The sequence below is a fragment of the Numida meleagris genome, chromosome 14 (assembly GCF_002078875.1).
Source record: "Numida meleagris isolate 19003 breed g44 Domestic line chromosome 14, NumMel1.0, whole genome shotgun sequence".
Lineage (NCBI taxonomy): Eukaryota > Metazoa > Chordata > Aves > Galliformes > Numididae > Numida > Numida meleagris.
In genome coordinates, this window is record NC_034422.1 from 7,208,564 (window position 1) to 7,226,865 (window position 18,302).

Below are 18,302 nucleotides of genomic sequence, written 5' to 3' on the forward strand. Positions count from 1 at the left end.
TGGCTGGGGGGCAGCCCCACGGCTCCCACTCTGATAATAGAGGGTGGAAAAGTGGAGATAATTCAGATCTTCAAGGCAGGAGTTCTGCGAACGTGGGCTGTGGAGACTGCGGGTGTGCTGGACCGATGTGGAATTGCATCATTGGGTGTCTGCCCTTTGGGAGCAGCGTGGATGAATGATAAGAGAAGGCAGCTGAAGTCTGCTCGGTTTATTGCAAACAGAGCACGCTCCTGGGGCTTCTGTGAGTCGAGTCGAGCTTGGCCAGAGCCAGGGATCCTCTTAAAGGATGCACAGGGAGAGATTTCTATCAGAGAGTTTCTCGGGTGTATGCAAGGAGGGGATGAGCGTTCAAGAAAAGCTGTTGGGAAGAAGGAGGTGCCCACGCTCACCTCACGTTTGTAGGTGGATCTCTTCCAGATTCAGAAGAGGCATTCGAGCGGCAGTATGGACGACCGGCCGTCGCTGTCTGCCCGGGACTACGTGGAGTCTCTGCACCAGAACTCCCGAGCCACGCTCCTCTATGGCAAAAACAATGTCCTGGTGCAGCCGGTGAGTACAGTGTGGGGCGAGTACTGCTCCCTTCCCACCGCGTGGCTCTGCCCCACCTTGCTGTGTGATGGAGAAGGGGACAGGCTCATTTCTCATCTGGGAAAACAATGATTGAGCTGAGGTCCTGGTGACACGGATCCTTCCAAGCGAATGGAAGAGTTCTGAGTGGAAGCAGGCTGCTTTCCCTGCCCTCTGTTGACCGGAGGCCACAAAACCCCCTCCTCCCATCCCCTTTTTGCTTACTGTATTCCAAGAAATGAAGTAAAAACTTCATAGGCAAGGCTGTGAGGTTTGCCTCAGCTGGGTTCTCAGCCCTTTTCCAAGCCTGTGAGGGGTCCTGCTGTCTGCTGGCAGGTTTGGTAGGGCCACTGCGGGTTCCTTGCTGTTGGTGGGTGGACTGTGCTCCAGGCTGTGGGTCAGCCTGGGTGGCACGAGGTGATGGTGCTTGCTTCTGGTGCCACCCGGGCTGCTCTCAACAGCTCACTCTATCTTTCTCTGTCTGCATTTCCCTTCTCAAGCGAGACGACATGGAGGCGATCCCGGGCTATCTGTCCCTTCACCAGACGGCCGACATCATGGCGCTGAAGTGGACTCCCAACCAGCTGATGAATGGCTCCGTGGGGGATCTGGACTACGAGAAGAGGTGACTTGACTCCCCGGTGTGTGTGCTCGCACGGGGCAGAAGGGCCAAAGGTTCCCATGGGTTCTGTGGTGGTGGGGGATGCTGTGGTTGTAGCCCATCTCTGCCGGATGTGTTCAGCAAGGTGCCCGGAGAGGGCTCTGAAAGGTGCCCAGCAGTGTGATTTACTGCCCTCTGAGCTCTCCTCTGTTGCTGGTTAAGCTGGGAAAGTGAGAAGCTCATAAATGAGGAAGGGTGTCTGCAGACATGATCAGCTCCTGGATAATAATACCTCGGTAACAGAGTGGGTTCCATTTTGTGGCGCTGTCTCAGCTGATCCTCTGTGCAGGTGTTCAAAATCCCTCTGATTTAACAGAGCCCTTGGAGTTCATTCTTCTAGCTGAGGTCTGCTCAGGAGACATTTGCTGAGCAGCCTATTGCCATGCCCCTTTGCCTGGGGTTGCATTATGGGCTGCTGGCATTTCTCCTGGTAGCTGCAGTCTTTTAACTAACTGCTGAGTCACGTCAGGTCCCAGTTTGCCTATGGGGAAAAAAACAAAGCAAATACTCCAGGAAAGCTGCAGCATTTAGGACGCGCTTCCTTTGGCCTGGGGTAAAGATCTTCGACGAAACTTGCTGACAGTTTTGTTTATACTCAATTTTAGCGTTCTGGGTTTTGTTTACCTGTGTTCTTTTCATCTCCCCTTTCTTCTTGGCACCTGGGCCATTCCCTTTTACCTGGTACCCTCCCCCTAAAATGCTATTTTCATCTCAACACTACTTTTCTGAGTTCTTGACTTGGGCATCAGCCTAAGCTCTAAAACTTCCCAGTGTCCAGACGTTACCAAGGAGGAGAGGAGACGGGTGACAAAGTAAGTATGACCCTACAAGAAGTGACTGTTACACACACACCTTCCATTTGTTTTAGGAGCCGTACTGTAACACCTTCACTTGAAGCACTATTGCGGTAAAGTGACAGATGAGCTGCTCAGAACTGGGAATTTGCTTTGTTGAAAGGAATAGGATGTTGTTAAGTGCTGGCACCCTCACAGAGCAGCCCTTTTAGTCGACTCTCTGCAGAAACGAAGCCCTGGGTGAGGGTGATGTCTCCTTGGGGCAGTCCCCTCCCTCCTGGTGCCTCTCTGTTGCATGCTGCCCTATCTTGACTGGCATCTCCTAGCACTTAGAGATGTGCTCAGTCACCCGGTGGTGGCTGCACTGAGGGAGCACAGCTCCAGAACAGAAGCAGCTGGAACCAAATTCTTTTTCAGCTTTGAAATAGCACAGATTGCTGGGGTTTATTTCCCTCCCTTGGGTACAAGAGCTCGGTAGAGCTGTGGCCCAGGCTTGAGCTGCACTGTTCTGGGCTGAACCTGCCCTCACTGAGCTGTAGCAGAAGGGACAGTAACAGGTTCTGGAGGGAAGCTGCCCCTTACTCTGTGGCCTCGTGGCAGTCATACTGAGCCTTTCTGTAGCTTCCCCTGATGTCAGGATAGCTGGAGGCAGGATCTGGAGCTGCTACGAGGAGAAGCAGAGCCTGATGTGTGCCTGAACTTCAGCTTGCTCTCTTTCTCTCTTCCAGTGTGTACTGGGACTATGCCATGACTATTCGCCTGGAGGAGATTGTCTATTTGCACTGCCACCAGCAAGGTAAGGCCAGAGCAGGGGCTGCTGAGGGCTGCTATCACCTTGACATTGGCATCATTGGGTCTCTGGGGTGTGCCTGTATGGGGATGGGATGTTCTGATTCAGCTCCAAGGCAGATGTCAGGAGCTCTCGGTGGTCGCTGCTCTGTAACTGCTTCTAGGAAATCCTTTAAACCAGCTCCTGGCTGTGGTGCTTGGCTGGGGAGGGCTCCCTGCGGAGCAGTGCTCTGTGGTTTCGAGGGCTTGATCTCCCTGGCAGGCTTTCTCCAGGGCCCTCGGGCTTGCAATGGACTTAGGAAAGAATCCAAACGAGGATGAAAATCTTTGTTTTGCATGCCAGAAAGACAATTCCCTGAGCTTTCTTGCCTGCCTTCTGCATTTTTGACTGGTAATGTTTCCCTCATTCACGTGTGTGTCTTCTCTCTGCTGTCACTGTTGCTAATAGTAGACAGCGGCGGAACGGTTGTCTTGGTGAGCCAGGATGGGATCCAGAGGCCTCCGCTGCGGTTCCCCAGAGGAGGGCACCTGCTGCAGTTCCTGTCCTGCCTGGAGAACGGCCTCCTGCCCCACGGGCAGCTGGACCCACCCCTCTGGTCCCAGCGGGGAAAGGTAGGCACGTGGAGCTGGGCTTCTTCCTGAGCCCCTGCATGGGGGTTTCCTGCTGGCCGTGCCCTTTGGGGTGTCTCAGAGCAGCTCTGCTGGGGAGCACCCACTGCCCAGTGCATCTGGAAGCTGCGTTTTTAACACCGCCCCATGCACCTTCCTCAGTCAAACCAAAGTGGGATGTGATGGTCTGGTTCTCACGGACCTTGCTGTGCATTACACCTATTGTCTACATAGATGGGGTTACGTATTCTCTGCATAATCCAAAGCTTGATCCAGGGACTGCTCCAGCACAGAGAGTGTGCAGACATCACCCAGGCTGACACAGCACGTGCTCTGGCTGGGCTGGAGGTTGGCAGGCGAGGCAGCAGCACGCTGCCCTGCGCGGTGGGGCGTTGTGAAAAGTGGGCTTTGTTCTCTAGGGGAAGGTGTTTCCCAGGCTGAGGAAGCGAAGTCCCCAGGGCTCCTCCGAGTCTGCGTCCGACAAGGAAGATGACGAAGCCACGGATTATGTTTTCAGAATAATCTACCCGGGGACACAGTCTGAATTCGGTGAGTGTGTTGGCTGGGAGCATTTCGGGTGGGTTATTACCTGGTGTATGAGCGAGCAGGGACGTGGTGCTGGTGGGCACACGGTGCAAACTGCACCAGGGAGCAGTTCCAGAGGAACAGGCTTTGCTTGCAGCATTTAATTAAATGTCATGTGTTTTTATACCTTCCACTTGCCACGGAAAGCTTAGTTTCTGCAGCTGCAGAACAGGCTTCAAGTGCCTGTACGGCTGGGGAGAAAAGTCTTGCACATTATTTCAGCAGCGAGCTTCCTTTTGGTCAGGTTTTCTTCCTCCTTCCAGGAAATGGGTGTCTGTGAATGGGGTCATTTTTCACCACGACAAGACCACAGGGCTGATTCTCCTCTTGCTCCCACCAGGCCAAGTCAGCAAGTGCTGTATTACATCCAGCTGCATTCCTTCCATGCTGCTGCAGCACACAGGGCAGTAGCAGCAGATCTCCGGGTGCTGCCAGGCTTGGCCCACAAGTCTTCACCCCCGAGCACCCCCAGCAGGGAGGTGATGCTGCTGGGGTCACCAGACCAGAGAACTCCCTTAATGTCCAGCTGAGAAGGATCGGAGCGATGTGCTTGGCTGAAGTGCTGCACATTTGTCTTCGCTGCTCTGTGGCAGAACGTTTCTTTGATCTCTGGAAACGCCGTAGAAGGCTTTGTAAAGGGGAAAGACAAAAGTCTAATAGAAGGCTGGTGGAGTGCTTGGGAAAAGCTATGAGATTTGATCAAAATCTTGTTCCATACTTTAGAGGCTAGAAGGGGGCAACCGCATCTCCTGTGACTGCTCTGTAGCATCACTGAAGATGATTAGCTTCCTCTGCCTTCAGCTGACTAACACAACCCGTGAGTCAGATAAAAATCTGATTGAGGCTAAACTAGCTGATAGAGACGCTCCTTTCTGGAGCTTCCTTTTGATCTACCCCTTCAAATTCTGTGCTGGGGGCCAAATTTTCTGTTAAATGAGTTGTTGCTATCGCCTCAGCTGGCGTCATCAGTCTATGCCGTTCCTACCGATTTTCCCGGAGGGAAGTGGAACTGCATCAGTTCTTTCTCCTCTGCAAATTCTTTCCTGCATTCATTTGTTGCCCCTGTCCTGTCTCTGTGTCTCTAGTCACCATTCATGGTCGTTTTCATCCATTCCTTGCGTCTCTGATCTCCGTCACTGCTGGGAGAGGGAAGGTGCCGAGGACTCCAGCTGCAAGCAAGGCGGTGGTGATCCACAAATGGTCTCCGATTCCCTCCGCCGTGTCCCGACCCCCCCTGGCAGCTCCAGGGGCCACTCAGCATCCGTGTAATGCAGCTGTCATTGTGGCTGGTGCAACTGCTGGCTGTGTTGTCACTTGACAATTCCTGCAGGGGTGTCCCGTGTCGCTGAGCCATCAGCACCTGCTCGGTATGACGGAAAGGGAAAAGGCTTTAATAGGAATAATTCAGCATCTTTCTTACCCGGGACCAAAGGGCAGGGGCTGCTCCAGGTCAGGCCAGCTCCCAGCGCCCCGTGCTCACCACGCAGGGCCTGCACCCAGCCAGTTTGCAGAACGAGGCCGTTGCAACGGCACTTCTGAGTTTAAGCAGGAATTTAGCAAATGACAACAAGAACTGCTGACTGCTCCTGCTGTTTCTGTCATCAAGATCTTTATCTCCTGCCCTGTGATTTGGATGTTCCTGTCTTTCCCTGGAGCATGGATGGGATTCTGGTGTTGAAGAGATGAAGGCTTTTCCCTTCCAGTGATCCACTCCTCCTGGGGCAGTGGTACTTTTCAATCATATTTTTTCTCATCTTTGTGACAGAGTCTGTTGTCTCTGGTCTCTCAGTGTTGAGGTTTGTTTTCTGCCTCAGTCAGCACTCGGTGGTTTAAGATTAGCTTGCTGAAGGCACCGCGTTAATTAGCAGATGGTTCTATTGCTCTCTCTCATCAATGCTCTTTGTTTCCTTCCCTTTCTCCCGACCTCACCAGTGCTGCTGCTGTGATCACCTGCTGCGGGCCTTGCCTGCTTGCTGGAGTCTCCTTGGGATGCAAATAGGGTGCTGCATCTGCTGATCCTCTGTCAGCCCGACCTCGGGGCAGCGCCGGTGGCTGACTCCTCTCTCTGCCCTCGCAGTGCCCCAGGACCTGATGGACACCCAGGGCCCCGGGCTCCCTCCCATGTGGCAGCCCAGCACCCGCAAGTCCTCCTGCTCCTCCTGCTCACAGAGTGGCTCCTCTGACGGCGTGCCGGCCAACGGCTGCAGCCACGAGAGGTAGGAGGGCTCTGCTGCTGCTCACTTTGGGAAACAGAGTCAGATACAACAGGGCTTCCAGCTGAGATTCGGTGGATGGCCAAAAACAAGAGCAGTTGTGCTGCAGGGGGTGTTCCAGCCTCACATGCGTCCTGCAGCCGTTTGCAGGTGCCAGTGGGATGTGTCCAGGCTGAAGTGAGGCTTGGCTCTATCTGGGACATCTCAGCTGCTCTGTGGCTGTGCCCTGGATGCAAGAATGCTGCTCCCACGCTGAGCAGAGCTCCCGAGGTGCATCAGCGAAGGCAAAGCTGGAACAGTCAGATCCAAGCAGGAGGGCGAGGGCATGGGAACATTTCCTCCCCTCACATCCGGCGTGTTTTTGTTGGCAGAGCTCCTCTGAAGCTCCTGTGTGATAATATGAAGTACCAGATCCTCTCCCGGGCTTTCTATGGCTGTGAGTACTTGTTGCGTCCGTGGTGCCTTCAGATGGGTTCTGGGCTCAGGGCAGAATGGTGCTGAGGCAGCAGGATGGTGGCTGTGGGGATCAGCCTGTTGCGTGTGGGCTCCGTGTGCACGTGCTCAGGACTGGGAGCAGGCAGCTGAACTCTGGTCTGAGGATCAGCCTGCAGCCCAGCAAGCATCAGGGCTGCTGGGACAAGGCAATGAGATGCCAGCCTGTCCCGGCAGGCTTGAGATGATCTCCTCCAGGGACCAGATTGATCAGAGCTGTCCCCAGCGCTTCGTCCTGAGTTCCCCAGGGTGAGTGTTTGCTTCTGCCTGCTGCAGGGCTGGCCTACTGCAGACACCTCTCCACGGTGCGAACCCACCTCTCTGCACTGGTGAACCACAGCATCGTGTCTCCCGACGTGCCCTGCAGTGCTAGCTCGGGACTGACTGTGGACATATGGCAGAAATACCTGGAGGACAGCACGGTAGGGCCGCTGCTGTCAGGACACTCTTCTGAGCCACAGAGGCATGGTAGTGCCATTGGGTAGCTTTGGTGGGCCACTTTGAGGGCTGTAGTGAGCCAGTAATTCCCAAAACACCCGTCTGCAGGGGCTTGTGGCTGTTCTTAAGCCAAGTGGGGATCTGAGAGAGCTTCTGCAGTGGATGGGCACGTGGTGGTCAGCGTCTCGGCAGTGCTCTGGGTGCTGGAGGTGGCCAGGCTGGGGCAGTGCTTGCATCCACAGTCCTGTCTGTGCTGACGTGGAGCTCTTCACGCAGAGTTACGAGGACCAGGAGCTGCTGCGGCTCATCTACTACGGTGGGATCCAGCATGAGATCAGGAAGGCTGTCTGGCCCTTCCTTTTGGGCCACTATCAGTTTGGGATGACGGAAGCGGAAAGGAAAGAGGTTGGTACGAGCGTGCCGCCAGCTCTGCAGCCTGGTGCACTGCACTGGTGTGCCTGTGGTGGTTGCCAGCTCAAAGCATCCGCGCGCCTGCCAGAGCCCACACCGTTCAGAGACCCTCTGCCCCAACGCTGCAGGCTGACGACCAGATCCGCACCTGCTACGAGCACACCATGGCGGAGTGGCTGGGCTGCGAGGCCATTGTCCGGCAGAGGGAGAAGGAATCGCACGCGGCAGCTCTGGCCAAATGCTCCTCTGGGGCCAGCCTAGATTCCCACATCCAGAGGATGATGCACAGGGACTCAACGATCAGCAACGAGGTGAGAGTGCGGAGGCTCAGGCGGGCTGTCAGCACGCAGCAGGGAGGGACCAAGATAAGTCTTGTTTGTGTGTTAGAGGAGCTGACTTGGCTTTGGTTCTCACAGCCCTGAATGCAGGAGCTACGAGCCTATCTGGGGCTGCTGGGCTCTGCGCCGGGCAGCCAGGGCAGCAGGTCCCGGCAGAGGGCAGCAGCCCGTCCTGTGGAGCATCCCTCGGTGTTCCTGGGGTCTGTGTGTGGCAGGAGAAGGGCAGGGAGGGCTGAGTGCCGGGGGTGACACAGGGCAGGAGTGGGCTGTGGTTCGGCACTGCTGCGGCTCTGCAAATTGTTCCCATCCCTGTAGCATCTCTGCTGTGATTCTGGCTTTGTGCTCACTGCTTGCATGGGGAACATGTGCTGGGAGGGGAGCTGGCTGTTAATACACATGAAATTTCCCCCTTTTTCCCATCTTAACCTGAAAATTTCCTGTTCTAAAACGCTCCCATGGTAATGGAGGAAAGCTGTCGCCCTTCCTCTCTCTGCCGGAGCCCTGCCCAGCAAACACCCACAATGCTAGGGTGGGGACAGCTCCTGCTGCCGCTCTGAAAGCGCCGTGTTTTCTTAAAAACCCCATTGTTTCGGTGTGATGTCACTGCTGTGCTCCATACACCCAACTAGCTGCAGGCTCAGGCCATCAGGCGGAGGCTCAGGGGGAACCTGTGGGGCAAAGCCCTGAGCTGCTCGCTGCAGAGCCCAGCGCGTTCTTCTGTGCTGCAGCTGGGAGCCAGAGAACAGTGCTGTTGGCTTCTGGAGGGGCTGCCTTGATGGAGTCTGGCTTAAAGCATCGAGATTTGTCCTTTTCTTAAAGGAGAAAAAAAACCAACATTAATATGCTTCGAGGGATTGTTTTATAGCCCGTGACTTCATCGTTTATGTAAACTAAGACGGGGTGAGTCGCTTTGCTGCCAAATTAGGATAGAGATTAGTAGAAATTTGTACGCCGGGGAGATGGCGTGACCTCTCTGAAGGCCCAAAGAGAGCAGCTCGGTTCAGACCCAAACACACAGTGCTTGAACCGCTGCATTGGCCCGGGACGTTGGTTTGTATCATCTCCGTGGAAGGCTGAGGCTGGGTGCGACAGATCAGCACAGCAGAGCTGATCTGACATAGAGAATTAATTGCGTGTGTTTTTACCTCCCTCTTTACCTGCAGAAGTGCCCACCTCTGGCAGCATGGTGCAGGTGTCCCCTCCTCCCACACCCGCTGCCCTCCCCGTTTCATTGCTTTCTCTCCCTCTTGCAGTCCTCGCAGAGCTGCAGCTCCGGCCGACAGAATCACGTCCGGCTGCAGAGCGACTCCAGCTCCAGCACGCAGGTGAGCAGCAGACCTCACACACGAGGGCCTTTGGCTGCTCCACGTGTTAGTGATGTGTTTAATCAATTGGTTTACGTGGCTTTCTGCCCCGTAGATTGCGCTTTGTAAAGCGTAGTCCTCGGGAGCAGGGAGTGGGGGTCTGGGTTGTGCGAAGGCAAGCACTGAGCTGCCATGGGCAAACAGGGAGCCCGAGGGTGAGGATATCTCCAGGGTTGTCCCATCCCTGTGCCCAGACATTCCTCCGTGCAGGTGTTTGAGTCGGTTGATGAGGTGGAGCAGACGGAAGCAGACGCTCAGCTCGAAGATGGCAAACAGAGCAAGATCCCCAATGGGACCGTCCCCAACGGCACGTGCTCCCCTGATTCTGGCCACCCTTCTTCCCAGAACTTCTCCATCGCTTCGGGCTTCTCGGAGCGCAGCTTCAGCAATGAGGACAGCGCCCTGGAAACCACCAAGTCCTCGGCCAGCTCGCAGGGAAGGGCGGGCGGCTCAGAGCCCGCCCCGCAGGACCTGGATGGAGCCCTGCAGGAGGAAAAGCTGCAGGGCCAGGACAGCCTGGAGGGCGAATTTCCCACCGGCGGAGGCATGGACTTCGTTTCTGTGGCCGACGGCTCGGCAGCGGTCCTGCGTGGTTGTGATGCTGTGGCCCTGACTGTGGTGGAGAGCTGGGCGGACAGCGAAGCTGAAAAGCAAAGCTTGGTGGAGAGTGAGGATAACCTCTCCGAGGAGCCGGAGATGGAGAGCTTGTACCCGCAGCTGGACTCGCTGGCTGTGGCTGATCTGGCCAACAGCGAAGCATCTCCCGTCTCCTCGATGGGTGTCACCTACTCTGTAAGTATCAGTCATTGGTTTCTTTGCGAGCCTCGCACCATCTGCCTGCGATTGCCCCGTGCTAACCCAGCAGCCGCGTGCACAGGGGCTGTCCGGCTTCCGCCCCGATCTGCCCTGTTGCTCCTTTGCCTTCACGCCTTCTTTTGTTTCTTATTTGAAAACAAATGAACGTTGCCGTTGTTTTGGCAGCCAGAGCTGCTGGACATGTACACGGTGAACCTGCACCGCATCGAGAAGGACGTGCAGCGGTGCGACCGCAACTACTGGTACTTCACCCCCGCCAACCTGGAGAAGCTCCGCAACATCATGTGCAGGTGGGAACGGGGGGTGGGGCTGGGGGCCAGGCCCTGCGGGGTGCTGGGCCAAAGCTGAGGGCTCCCTGGGGCTGCCTGTGTGTATGAACGCAGAGCAGCCCGCCTGCTCTGGGGATAAACCTGGAAAATGAAGCGTGAGGATCAGCCCACGCAGCTCTGGTGCTAACGAGGAGTACCTGAAACAAGGCAGTGGTTAGTGCCTACGCAAGGAGACAGGAGCACCTGGGCGTGTTTCTGATTCTCTTTGCTTATCCCTGTGACTAAGAGGCTGCTGTGTGACATTCACCGACTCAGAGCAGCTCCAGCTCAGCTGCTGTGCCTGCTGCAGGGGCAGTGGAGGCTAAAACATCATTACTCATATAGCAAATATGAGGAGAAGCTGCTGTTTCGTTGGAGCTGTCGCTTTATCTGGCAGCCAGAGCTGGAGATCTCTGCTGAGATGAGCCCTGCGATGCAGCAGGATTTGGAAAACTAGGGGGCAGGGTGGAAAGGATTGTTTCCGTGTGCCAGCAGTGGATCGGAATCCTTTCTGAACACATTTTGTCTTGCTACCAAATATGGGAAGATATCTCTGCCGGGCTGATTGTTTCCTGGGATGCTGGGCCCAGGGAAGCAAAGCAGGCAGTGTCGTGCAAGGCTTCCCCCAGCCAAGGGGATGAATCAAGGGGCAGGGTGAGAATGGGAGATAAGAGCACAAACTCTGCCCTTTGCCCAGGCACCGCGCCTTGCTGTGCTTTCTGGTTTCACTTTTCCCTGCACCTATCTCCATGCAGCAGTCTTTGCACGGTGTTGATCTAGGGCTGTACCGTGCACAGCTTCCCCAAAAGTCACCACGGGGACTTAATCATTTACAGGCCAGCTGCAGGGGAGCAGAGCGCAGGTGTAGTGGAGCAAACGTGTCTGATTTGCCCCGACTGCCCACGCCCATGGGCTGGTGGCAGCTTGCAGAGCATGCCAGCATCTGAGGAACAAGGGCAGGGCACATGCCAGCAGGCAGTGGCACTGGTGTGTGGGCAGTAGGGCTGATGCTGCCTTTCCTTCTCCCTCCCAGCTACATCTGGCAGCACATTGAGATCGGCTACGTGCAGGGGATGTGCGACCTGCTGGCCCCTCTCCTGGTCATCCTGGATGATGGTGAGTCATGGGGGAAGGGTCTGCTGGGTTACCCTAGCTGTGCCCTGAGGTGGGGAGCCCTGGGGGGGGTTCCCTGCTGTGCCCTCCCGGCTCTGTATGTGTGGAGTAGGAGTGATGCTCCTGTGCCTGCACGGGGCAGCTGCCGTGACACGCAGCGGAACAGTGACCATGTCTCCTCCCTGTGCAGAGGCCCTGGCTTTCAGCTGTTTCACTGAGCTCATGAAAAGGATGAATCAGAATTTCCCCCATGGGGGAGCCATGGACACTCACTTTGCCAACATGAGATCCCTGATCCAGGTAGGGTGGTCCTGGCATGGGCTCGGCAGCCTCCCAAGTCACTGAGCTGTTTTATCTAGCTGTTCTTGGGATGGAGGCTCAGTGGGATGGGCTGAGAAAGGGCTGCTCTGTGGGAAGCAGGAGGGAAGCAGGGAAGCTGTAAGGAGAGCCTGGGAATAACCTGTGCCAGGGCTGCAAAGGAGGGCAAAGCTGTGAAACAAAGATATGGAGGAGAGCAACGGGAGCAGGGAGGGGAACGCTGGTGTCTCCGCTGTGTACTGATGGGTTTCCTTTGGCTTTTCTTGGCAGATTCTGGACTCCGAGCTCTTTGAGCTGATGCACCAGAACGGTGATTACACCCATTTCTACTTCTGCTACCGATGGTTTCTCCTGGACTTCAAGAGAGGTGTGTGCAGGGAGGGGGACAGCTGAGACCAGCAGAGGGGGGTTGAAAGCAGGCTCTGCCATGCTTCCTCACTTCTCCATACACTCTGCTCCTTCGCTTGTCTGCACTTAACTTTTTGCCATGTGTCCTGTTGCGCTTCTCCCTGCTAGGATTGTGGCTGACTTTTCTGTCTAGATCTGAACCTGTTGCTCCAGAGCTGCTGGTGAGCCTCCAGCAGGGTTGTGTCCTGCAGTCTGTACCACCTGCTGCAGGCCGGAATGTTTGTCTCAGCAGATGACTGCCTTGTTCTTTGGAACAGGTTGTTGTGGGAAGAAACCACCAGCACGTCATCCCCAGCGAATGCTGCTGTGAGTCAGGCTGATGGAAGCCTGTGGCTGATGTGTGACTGCTGGGCTTTTCCTCTCCTAACAGAGCTGGTGTATGACGACGTGTTCGCCGTCTGGGAGACCATCTGGGCAGCTGCACATGTTTCCTCTGCACACTATGTGCTCTTCATAGCCCTGGCTTTGGTAGAAATGTACCGGGACATCATCTTGGAGAACAACATGGATTTTACAGACATCATCAAGTTTTTCAATGGTACGGTTTGTGTTCTGTTGGGCTGAATTAGTGGCAGCTGCTCAGAGGTAGGCAGCATGTCTGACTGTAGACAGTCATGTCCTGACTGCGCTGGTAAATGTTGAAAAAGAACAGAGCGTATGTTGTGCGATGCTGATCTTTTGAATGTGGTGGTAAAGGGATCTCTTGCTTCCCAGGGGTTTAGATGATGCTTGAAGAGCCATCCTTGGCCACAGTCTGCCTTACCGTGCTTGAAGGCAGCTCTGAGCATAGGTTGTGCTTCCTGCAGGCTCAGACTGAGATGAGCTCCTATAAGATGGCCCTTCAGAGTGCACAGGGGGCGGTGCCTGGGGACTTGGCTGCGAATTCACAGCTTCAGCTGCTGCCTGAGCTTGGCTGTGGGGCAGAGGAGGGCCTGGGGGAGCTCCTCAAATCGCTGGGCAGCTTGCATGTAGCCTCTATGTGGGTTCCTCCTGTCTGTGTTCCAGAAATGGCTGAGCGACACAACACCAAGCAGATCTTGAAGCTGGCCCGAGACCTCGTGTACAAAGTGCAGACTCTGATCGAGAACAAGTGAAAGACCTGGGGAAGACGAGGCATCCAGACAGAGAGCTGGGACTCCCCTGCAATGCTTTCTCTCCCTTTTTCTCGATGTGCCACACTTGTGGAAGTGAGGTAGCTGGACACACGCTGCTGTCTGAAATGGCAGTACCCATAGCTCTGCAAGTGCTGTGCTCAGTGTTAGGTCCGGGGGGCCCGGCTCAGATCTGCACAGCGTTTTCCAGTGACTTAACCAAAGATCTGTACAATTGTGTTGCATTGCTAAAGACTTGCTTTGGAGGTAGGGCCTGGCAGCCGCTTCCTGGCCCTGCTGCAGTAGAGGTGCAGCACGTGGTTACCACCCCCAACTGCAGAAGCAGTTGCCAGCGTCCCGGTTCAAAGCTGGGGGTCTGGGAGTGCGGGGCTGCCAGACCTGCTGGGGGCCAACCCAGGCTCTGCAGCCTTTGTTTCAAGGAAATAAAGCTGCTTCCTTCCATGGCCGTTACCCATGGCGTGGGGAACGCAGCCAGCCCTGCGAGCCTGGGCAAGACAGGGATGCTGCCAGGACTCGGTTTCTTACTGACATCTGAGGTTCTGCCAGTAGCAGAGAGGGACTTGGATCACAGAAATTGCTCTTCTTTCGATCTTGTCCCTTGATGCATAGCATCCCCTTTAGTATTTTTAGGGCTCTGTTCTCTCCCTGGGATTTTTACATTGTTTGTTACTACGGTATCTGAGCACACAGGAGTTTTGTCCGCAGATGGATTTTTGGAAGAGCTCCAAATTCAGCATTGGGCTTCTCTTTCAAAATTCAGCCTCTGTAACGCCTCTGAACACCAAGACCTGGGCCTGCCCTTGTCTGGGAGCTCCGGACATGAGGTTTTCATACCTGCCTTATTCTAGCTGCTTGTGTTAGGGGTCAGCTCTCCTGCTCGTCCTTCTGCAACCCACATTAGGGGAGAGCTCCTTGGAAGGCAAGTGGGAGCTCCTGACTTAGTGGCTGTCCTGACTTTCCCCTCTGAAGGTGCCTGTCTCTTCCTCTGTTAGCTGAAGGACCTGCTGCTTACAGCTGAACGGTGCAGATGGTCCCTCTTGTGCCTGCAGGTTTCTGTGTGCTTATGGGGCTGCTCGGAAAGCCCCCTGAGTCCATCAGTCTCCAGTTAGGTCCCGGTGGGCTGCTTTCACCCAGCGTCTCCGAGTGGTCTTTGCTTTTGGAAGATGCGCTGCAGCCACTTTCCCTGCAGTGGCTCTCCAGCATTGCAGCCCTGGAGCACGCTGCGTGAAGTGCCTCTGCAGCACTGCCAGCGTGGAGCTGAGTGTCTGTGTCGTGCTACGGCTGCGGTGTGGACTTGGATTCATTTCTCAACTCAGGTAAAAAAAAAAAATAGAGGAAAAGGAGAGGTGTTGGTGATGGGCAGGGCCAGCTCAGCCAGGGAGGGCTTTGCCATCGCCACAGAGGGCTGCCAGGAACGCAGGGAAGATGCTGGCTGGAGCTCTCTGTAAGGGTTCTTTCTCTCGAGTTTTGCTGCAGAAATACTTGTTTCTCTCCATGTGATGTGTGTGTGCTGCCCTCCGCCCCTCTGTGCGATAGGGCCGTGCTCTTCTCCTGCTGCTGGAGTGCTGCTCGCCAGAAGGGAAAAGGGGCCCTTCCCTTCTTCTGTGGAACGTCTGTCTGTGCTGACTGTGCTCTGTAATGCCTTGTGGCACGCATTAGATGTTGCTTGCAGAAAAAAAGACAGGCAGACGGCTGCAGGAAAGAAAACTTGTTTCAGGAAAGTTGTGTGGTGAAGGAGTTTGCAGTGCGAGTGAATCAGCCGTAGCCTTCCTGCAGCGCTGGGACGCAGAGGTTGCAGGGAGCAGCGGTGTGCACCAAAACCTGCAGGAGGAGAACTGCAGGGAGGGGAGAGCAGCTGCAGGTTTCCATGCCAATCTCTCATCTTTGCATCGAGCAGAGCGGGATGCTTGTGCCCCTACCAGATTGTTTTTCTTCTCTCTGGGTCTTGGGATAGATCAGCGTCTGCCTGCATGGCCCCTTCCAAAGGGGAAGGGGAGTGCTCTGCCCCATCCCATCCCAAGGACAGGAGCCAGAAGGTAACTTAACACGGTCCTGACAAGCAACATCACTGACACTTGATCCTTCATGCTTCTGTTTTTCTTTTCTTGGTTTTCAAACAAAAACAGCCAAGAAATTCTGCACAATATTTGCTGTCTGTGTGAACAGAGTGTCTTTGGGCCACTCAATAGCAATGTGGTTTGGTTTTGGTTTTTTTTTTTTGAATAACTTTTGGGGAAGAAAAGTATTTATTGATTGTACATTCCCGTGTGTCTGTGTGCACTGAAGTGTGTGAGTGTGCGTTGTGATGCAAATGGAGATATATCTTTTCAATGTTGCCAACATATCTTGTAAATGTTTACCAGAGAATAGCATCTATATATAATATATATATATATATATGGTATAGAGAGAAAATATATGAACTAAGTGGGTTATTTTTTGAGGAGGGAGAAGAAATGTGTTGCTTCTAAGAACTGTGTGGTCTCTTTGCAGCTGTGCCATGTGCTGCTGTGAGCAGAGGCACCGCTGTCCCCTCCGCTTGGCTTCAGTTTAGCTCTGATTTCCCAGCTGGGGATGAGAAGGAAAAAGGGAGCGTGGGGGGAAGCTCTGTTCCAGCCCACGTGGGCAGAGCTGCGCAGGGCTGTGCCTGCCCTGGGTTAATGGGAGTGCACAGTGCAGAGCTGGGCTCTGCTGTGAGTTGCAAAGCAGCTGGATAGTCCAAAGAATACAGCCGGCCAGGTTCCGTGTCAATTGCTACTAAAGTCACTCTCCTTTGCAGCCAAGCGGGGAGCAGCCTGCCGCGGGGATGCCTGCCCTTATACAGTCATCCTGTCTGGCTCCTCGGGAGAGGAATGCTCCATCCCAGCAGTGCCCTGAGCTGCTGCTTGCCCTGTGCAATGGCTGCAGAGCTGGGGGCTGGCCCCAGCCGCTCTTGTGTGTTCTGCAGGGAGTCGTGTGCTCCCAGCTCGGGGCAGCTGCAGCGATGCAGGTTCCATTGCCTGCTGCTGGAGCTCGGCTCCCAGGTGATCTCAGCGCGTGTAAGTGCAGCGTTTGGATCCTGGCCTGCTTTCCCGCACCTGAGCGTTTCCGCTGCTGAATAACTCTTAGTCCCCATCTCTTCCAGTGTTGCTGATGTGAACGCTGTGCAAGTCGTGTTTGTTCCTAAATGCGCGGTTTCTCGAGGAGTTTTGCTGTGTCGAGTGCCTGAATCGCTTTGCTTCTGACATTTTTCCTGAAGGCTGAGGGAGATTTTTGCCTGGGAGCTTCCCGCTGCCGCCCTGTTCTGTTCCCATGCAGCCTCTTTGAATGTCCCTGAACGCACTCACCCACGGTGCGAGGATCAGCAGTGCTTTTCCTTGGTGAATCAAAAGCACATCCAGAGAAAGGATCGCTCCTGATGCAGCAGCTCGGAGTGGTAGCTCTGCTATGGGTGAGCTGCGAGCCCATCCCTAAATCCCACGCAAGTGACCAGGAGCAAGGTCATGGAATAAGACTTCTTCTTTCTTCCTGTACTCATTGTTAAACAGCTGGACGGCCAGTTTCCCTTTCTTCCCTCATTTCTCTGCAGTGGGAGCTGCAGTGGCAAACAGTCCCAGGCTCAGTGCTGCAGACCCACTGCTCCGTGTGCCCACGGCGCTTTCATCAGAACACTCGTCCAATGTTTTCTCTCCGTTTGGGAATTTTCACTGATAACCAGCAGTTCGGGGCATGTTTTCTTTCTTTTTTTGTGCATCCTAGCGTTGCGTGAGCACAACTTGGTGGTGGAAGAGCACAATTTGCAGACGAAGCGACAATTTCTGGCCAGGCGGACGTGCTGTAACTCCCCCCCAGCACTGGTTTTCAGGACTCTATTACACAGATTTTCAGATACCCTCAAGTTGATGACACGCCACTCAGTGCCGTGTGCCGTTTCGGGCACTCAGATAACCTTGCTCAAGGTCACTGTCCTTGCTGCCTGCTGTGAGCACGCACTGCCGCTGGGGACACCTGACGTCCCCGTGGCCCACGATTTCACTCAACCACGTTTGTGTGCGTGGCACCGTGGGCTAAAGCTGAGATTGTTTGGGAGCTGTAGCTTCCCACAGCCTGGGGCGCTTGGGTTTGTTCTAACCTGAGTCTGAACCCTGAACTTCCTGGAGAATGCACACTGTTGGAATAGCCGTCTCGTTCTTTTGGTATGCTCTAATTTTAGATGAGCGATAAGCATATTTAACCTTCAAGTCCAGTTCAGTCGTTTAATAACTTCCTTTGAAAAACTGATTTTGCACATGGGGACCGAGCAGGGACCGGCAGAGCTGCGCCTGTGGGTCCGAGCCCCTGCCCGGGGATGGTAGGTTTTGTGGGAATGGGAAAATGCTGACCAGGGAAACTCCCAGGAAGGGAAAACCCACCTGAGTGTCACCTAAGGCCCACGATTGTCACCTCCCTCGTGCTGGGACCCCCGGGGTGTGAATGTATGAATGGAAGCGGTGTGCCAGTGTCAGACTTTGTGTTGCCCTGCACTGATTGCTGCTTTTCCATGTTGGATGCCATTTTGGTCTCTGGGAGTTGCTCTATCTGAGGTTAACGAGCACTATAGCTTTTAATATATTTGTAGAAGTGCTGCTAATGTTCTTAGATGATTTAAACTCCACACTGTGGTCTGATATCTGTTTTATATTATTTTATCCATGCTTTTTTTTTTAATGTATACTGTTCCTTATTGTTGTTCAGAAAGAAAAAAAAAATTAAAGCTCTATTCTCTATGGTTGATGTATTTTCCAAGCGCTGAGCCTGGGCTGTCCTTTGTGCTTGTGAGCTCGGGGGTGAGGACGGCCCATTCCCATTCCCCATCTGAAGGTGGGGAGGGGGCTGCCTGGGTGGGCAGCACAGCGGTCGTGGTGCCTTCCTGCTGCAGGTAAGGGTGTACTGCAGGTAAGGGTGTACTGCAGGCACTCGGTGCCTCCCAGCACCTCCATGGCATTGT

General features: G+C 54.7%; 1 protein-coding gene across 9 annotated transcripts in view; it reads left to right on the forward strand.

The window, feature by feature from the left end:
- The window catches only part of SGSM1 (small G protein signaling modulator 1), a 28,457-nt gene extending 11,803 nt beyond the window's left edge, over positions 1 to 16,654 (forward strand). For 2 of the 9 annotated variants that reach the window (XM_021413085.1, XM_021413089.1), the window contains 20 exons: positions 418 to 549; positions 1,068 to 1,192; positions 1,978 to 2,040; positions 2,751 to 2,818; positions 3,260 to 3,423; positions 3,840 to 3,969; positions 5,091 to 5,270; positions 6,083 to 6,221; positions 6,590 to 6,654; positions 6,987 to 7,132; positions 7,425 to 7,553; positions 7,688 to 7,870; positions 9,151 to 9,222; positions 9,472 to 10,053; positions 10,243 to 10,367; positions 11,419 to 11,501; positions 11,689 to 11,798; positions 12,087 to 12,183; positions 12,595 to 12,762; positions 13,230 to 16,654. In XM_021413085.1, the coding sequence (XP_021268760.1) occupies positions 418 to 549; positions 1,068 to 1,192; positions 1,978 to 2,040; positions 2,751 to 2,818; positions 3,260 to 3,423; positions 3,840 to 3,969; positions 5,091 to 5,270; positions 6,083 to 6,221; positions 6,590 to 6,654; positions 6,987 to 7,132; positions 7,425 to 7,553; positions 7,688 to 7,870; positions 9,151 to 9,222; positions 9,472 to 10,053; positions 10,243 to 10,367; positions 11,419 to 11,501; positions 11,689 to 11,798; positions 12,087 to 12,183; positions 12,595 to 12,762; positions 13,230 to 13,318 (2,850 nt within the window). In that variant the 3' untranslated portion in view covers positions 13,319 to 16,654. Of the gene's footprint in view, positions 1 to 417; positions 550 to 1,067; positions 1,193 to 1,977; positions 2,041 to 2,750; positions 2,819 to 3,259; positions 3,424 to 3,839; positions 3,970 to 5,090; positions 5,271 to 6,082; positions 6,222 to 6,589; positions 6,655 to 6,986; positions 7,133 to 7,424; positions 7,554 to 7,687; positions 7,871 to 9,150; positions 9,223 to 9,471; positions 10,054 to 10,242; positions 10,368 to 11,418; positions 11,502 to 11,688; positions 11,799 to 12,086; positions 12,184 to 12,481; positions 12,763 to 13,229 lie in introns of those variants that run through there. The other 7 variants (XM_021413090.1, XM_021413086.1, XM_021413091.1 and 4 more) reach the window with 7 other exon arrangements.